Source organism: Tarenaya hassleriana, unplaced genomic scaffold (assembly GCF_000463585.1).
Source record: "Tarenaya hassleriana unplaced genomic scaffold, ASM46358v1 Cleome1120, whole genome shotgun sequence".
NCBI classification, from domain to species: domain Eukaryota; kingdom Viridiplantae; phylum Streptophyta; class Magnoliopsida; order Brassicales; family Cleomaceae; genus Tarenaya; species Tarenaya hassleriana.
This window is the reverse complement of record NW_010961510.1, coordinates 1-5,594: the sequence shown is the minus strand read 5'-3', so window position 1 is coordinate 5,594 and position 5,594 is coordinate 1. Positions and strand designations below refer to the sequence as shown.

General features: G+C 35.9%; 1 protein-coding gene across 1 annotated transcript; it reads right to left on the bottom strand.

Moving 5' to 3' along the window:
- Positions 1–2,534: 2,534 nt before the first annotated feature.
- Positions 2,535–5,284, bottom strand: LOC104806042 (uncharacterized protein At3g49720). The gene is made up of 7 exons (XM_010530762.2): positions 5,186–5,284; positions 4,441–4,597; positions 4,294–4,333; positions 4,137–4,175; positions 3,420–3,794; positions 3,259–3,314; positions 2,535–2,962 (listed from the first exon to the last, which is right to left on the bottom strand). The coding sequence occupies exons 2-7, from the start codon at positions 4,561–4,563 to the stop codon at positions 2,810–2,812; spliced, it is 786 nt and encodes a 261-aa protein (XP_010529064.1). The 5' UTR covers positions 4,564–4,597; positions 5,186–5,284; the 3' UTR covers positions 2,535–2,809.
- Between the last annotated feature and the right edge of the window lie 310 nt (positions 5,285–5,594).

Sequence of the window (5,594 nt, the reverse complement as noted above, 5' to 3'; positions counted from 1 at the left end):
CATCTATTTCAATTCAAGGTATTGACTTTTTTGGTGCATGAGAAAGTAGCACATTGACATGTGTGATTATATATATATATACACACACCCACATATATATATATATATAGGAGCCTTTTTATTAATGTGTGAAAGTAAGTAACTTTACAAAAAAAAAAGATAAATATGATGGAAGTTTTAAATCGAATGACGGAATGAGTTATACTTTGAGGCCAAAGAGTTAGAAGCCAACGTCTATTATTCAACAATATACTTAATTAGTCATTACAAGAAAATGTACTTTCCTTGCAAAAAAAAAAAAAAAAACTTACTTTCAGTTTCGGATCGTCTGTTCACAATTTGACTTTTCATCAACCGGTCCATTTATAATATGTATTTCACTATTTTAAATCATTGGCGTTTTTCAAAAGGGTTAGATATATATTGTTTTTTCAGAAGTTGAAACCCTCAGTCGATTTAATGTCCTGTTTTAGGTGTAAATTAGAAAACATTTATTTCCATTTTGATTTTGCATCCCGCAGCCGAAAACCGTGGTCATCCATCCATCCATCCTATATATTTTTATATTCAGAGAGAAATTATACCTGTTCATACACTGACTTTATATATATATATATATATATATCGTTACAAGGAAAAATGATACACTACAAGGTCAGAAAGTTCAATATAGTTCATACGATACATGTACAAACATAATATTAGATTAGGTTAAATTTTACGTACACATGAAAAGGCAGTGATGCAAATACGGTCTTGTTGTATATATATAATAATAATAATAATAATAATAATAATAATAATAATAATAATAATAATAATAATAATAATAATAATAATAATAATAATAATAATAATAATAATATGTGTACGTAGAAAATAATAAGAATAAGGAATGATTCTAATCTCGTTTTCGTACATACGCTATATAGCCAATAGATAATAAAACGACGTTTCCAAGAATATGACAAAAGTAGTCTCTGAAAACAAGTCATGTGAATGTTCCAAACATTCTCTACTAACAGCAAAATGACAAATTATAATAACCTCATGGAATTATCCACCTTTAATTTAGCATTATTTTTAAAAACTCGATTATTTGTATACATACAAAATTACTTAATGTCGTGTGGGGTGTATGTATACATGTACGTATATGCACGTACACCTGTGTAGCTATGTATGTATCTCCCAAAAAAAAAATTGAAGTTGAAAGCAAAGTGTCCAAGTACAAGATCTCATCACAAGTTCCCAAAACATGCACTTCCACTAATGACCGGATTATTATACGATTATGCTATTCTTGTAAATATGAATACAGCACATGATAACTCGTAATGAAAATGATGCATTTAACAAAAATAAAATAAAATTATGTATGTAAACACAAACATACATATATGCAATCAACTAGTTAGCGGTTCAATGGTTGAGAAGATAAAATCATTTCGAAGTCTTAGATTCGATTTCATTGATGGAGAGAAGAAAGTGTAATTAATTGTGTGATTAAAGGTTGATTTCATATTCAGTAGATTAAGTGAGACGAAGTACCGGTGAGTCTCCTAATTATAAAATATATATATATATATAAAAGCATGCGTACTTCTCGGATCGTCAAAGTAAGAAGAAGGAAGAGAGAATAATAATGGAAGGGAAGAAATCAAGGAGCTAAAATCAACAGTATACGAACGGATTATATTAAATAAATAAGCAAAGTTAATTATATACAAATGAGTGCCACATTCTGCCAAACCCATTGACGATAAATCATAAAACACCATATACAACCTTGATTGAAGCCTCGCTACCACTCACGCCCCGACAAATCGCCTCCCGACGAAATGATTTTATTATCAATTTGTTAAATTTCAATTTGCTTTATTTAAATTACAATTAATTAGGACCATTGTCAAAAGTAGCCAACGCATTTATTTATTTTTTAAATCCAACTGATGCCGACACTCACAAACACTTTGCTAATTCTTTTCTTCATTTTTTATTATATTTTTTCCGTGATTTTTTCTTCTGGATTTGCCTTAAAAAAGTTGGGAAATTTGTTTTTATTACATAAAATAATGTAATATTTTCTTGTGGGAATGGAATTAATGTCGCGTCTGATCACTATGTTTTGTGTTTTCTATTTTATTTTATCCACGAAGAAGAGATTCGTCGATTTCTTGTTATCTGCTTATGGAGGAAAGGATGGATACCCGAATTAATTCATATGCTTTTAATTAAATAATCTTTACCTTTTGATTGTTTATCAATTATTCCACCTTTTTTGGATACCCTAATCTAAACCATCCCGACAAATTTTTAAAAAATACTCCATCCGTTCCATCCGTTTCATTTTACATGACGTTTAAGGATTCTACACACAAATTAAGAAAAATACGATCCTAAAACGATTAGGCTAATACTATTCGTAACGACGACGATCCTAAAACGATTTCATTATCAGCAAATGTGAACTTTTTATATACACACCGGCCGGTCATATCTGTTACTTGTTTAACTATGAACTTGTTCAGTTATAACTATAACAATTGAACTACGATTGATATTGTTGGGAAAAATAAATAGTTGACAGTTACAAAATTAAAAATGTCGGAAAATATCAGCCACACGAATACAACCAGCTACCATCATGAGAAGGATCCACTATTTTTTTTTTATTTTTTTTTGGTCATGTGAAGGGTATGATGTGTATGCCTTTGGATTGTAAAAGCACGTAAGACGAGGGAGAAGAGGGGAACAAAACGCATCGTTTGATAGGGTGCTGCAGCCTTTTACACACGTACGTTCCTATTTAGTGCAATGGTTTGAGGTGGAAGACTTGGCAGTTCGGCTTGTACGCTCTCTTTGAAGCAGCCTGGTCGAACTTCTTGGTCGCTGCTTCGTTCTCTTCTAAGCTGGTCTGGAAGAAAAACCGTATCCACCACGAGGAGCTTCGCTTTTTAGCCTGCGATTTCACCACCCTCGCGTTTTAGCCGTTGAACACAAGAAAGATGCCGCTCTTATGTAGAAGAGGCATCTTTGAAATATCCGGAAATTATATGTTTTGAGGACTTTGTGACAGATACATGACGACTAACTATACATCTAAGAACCCAGAACGTCCATTTCATGTAATCAAGTGAGCATACTTAAAATCATGGAAGAGATACGCCAATGACTAATTCCAGACATTAAAAACCACTGAATCTAGTAGAGGATTTCACATATAACCATAAGAAGAATAGTTTATATAGAACTTACTGGTCGTCCAAATTTCGACAATTCCGCCACCTTAGCTCTCTGTTGACCAGGGTACCCTAGAACGCATGGCAAGGAGACATGAAGTTTCAAACTTGTGAAAGATTAGATGTCTTTTAAATGCTTTATTTCAGATCTTTCGTCTGAAATTCTGGGTTAGTTACCTGCAAAAAGAACGAGGCCATCAGAAGCCACCCTCGCCAATTCGGGGACAGTCTTATTCAGGTATTTGGGTGAGAGATAATCCACAGCATCTGAAACAATCACAAGAGAGAAGGACTTTGATCGGTAGGGCAGAGGGAACTTGATGTCCGCGACACGTACAGAGCCTCTGCGCACAAGACTTTTGCAGTGAGAATCAGCATCCTCTATGTCATATGGTTCCACACCCCACGCTTCTGTATCTTCTTCCTTCAACAGACTGGAGACCACCGAGCATGTATCGGGGCCTACGTGCAGAACTTTGCGCATGCTGTCTCCATAAGCCTTTTTAAGAACAGGAATCGCCCTTTGGACCTCTGTCGTGCAAGAATAGTCACCTGAAAATTGAAGTAAATTTTAAGGATATTCAACCTGAGAGATTTACCCTTTCTCACTGTTTTCCCCACACTTATATCAAGCAACTGTGTTGGTTAAACAGCCAATAAGAGAAACCATTTGATGAAAAGTTTTCAATTCAAGTTCTATGACACAAAAACTCTCCCAGTATGTCTCCCACACCAGATTTGCCAAAAGTACAAAGACTCCAGAGGGGAACGAGAACATAAACAGAAAATGGAAGCAGAAACATCCAAAACAGTAGTGAAGTAGCTCAATTTGCGTCAAGGCATTGGCCCAACATTGTCTTAAGCGCAAATGTGAATATGAGAAAGGGAGCATACCTGTGACCTTGCTGATGTCTTTGACACTTTTGAAGATACCTATATTGCAGAAAAGTGAAGGGAACTCAGTTGAGCAAGTAAGCCATCAAGTCAGAATCACAAACCATACACATGCTGCAGGAAGACATCTAATACACTCAGTTGAGCATATACACACCTGGACCACTGTAGGCATAACCAATGAGAAGGCATGCCCCCTGAAAATGATATTACATAGCATTAAGACAAAAGATTTTCAGGTCCAGAAATAATCTGCCCTTGGAAACGAATCAACAAAAAGAACAAAATGCAGCAAATATTGTACCACAAGAACAAGGCAAACAGATAATACTGGAGATGACCGCGACTTCGAGTGCAATGCTCCTGCAAATGGAAAGCTTGCACTATCACCTAGACGTCTTGTCAAACTTACTGGTCGTCTCGACATGACTGAGATCCGGAAAATTACAAGCTACAAAAACCTTCAAAGCAAAAATATATCAGTATAGGTTTTATCTCTGCGTTTAACCTAACACCCATAAACCACTGAGAATGCGGCTCTCGCTTCTTCACGATAAACAGATTACACCAGGATAAATTGACATTCACAAAATGCTTAATCTACAAGATTCCAAAATGAAACAGCATAAACGAGCAACAGATTTCGCTCTAGCTAGTTCTCTTACTCAGCGATTCAACAATCGTCAATGCCAAAAGATTTTTCCGACACAGGAATCGTTTGCAATCAGATCCGAGAAATTAGCAATACGGAGACTGAAATATATTGGATTCTAGCTCAAATTAGCAAAACCAAAAGCAGATTTGAAAACAAAGAAAGGACAGAAAACGAGAGAACATACTTTCACGCTAGCTCATTCTTTCATTTCAGCAAAATAATAGCTCAAAACACAAAGCTAGCAGCACTTTTCACAGAAAGCGAACCAGATTGCCAACGGATCCACGAAAGAATTCCGCAGAAATGTTATTTACGCGAAGACGAAATCATCGGATCAGCGAGAAGGATGAAATCATGGAGAAATCGAAGACGAAGAATATGAAAACCAATCTACCTTGGATCGAGACTAATGAGTAGATGAAGTTTACGCAATCAGATTATTGGATCTCAGATCCGAGATCCTACGAACAGCTCCTGCGACTCAGTTGAATTTAGTAGAGAAGTGCTCCGTAGTGTAATTGTCGCGCATCGTACAGTAGATATAAACCGTGTTCTTAAAGCGCGTATGGATAACTGGATACGAGCCGCTTCCCCAAAACGGCATCGTTTCAAACCCGGACATGCAATGGCAAATTTCGTGCCGTTTCCTCGTCGGATAAACAGATTACAAGCGGCACGTGGAAGTTTCAAACGACATGCAATGTACGAGCCCTTATTCACCAACAGTTTCGAGGAACTCGTTGTACATACACACACCTCTTTGTAATAATCCTCAGTTATGTACGAACACTATTGTTCAACGG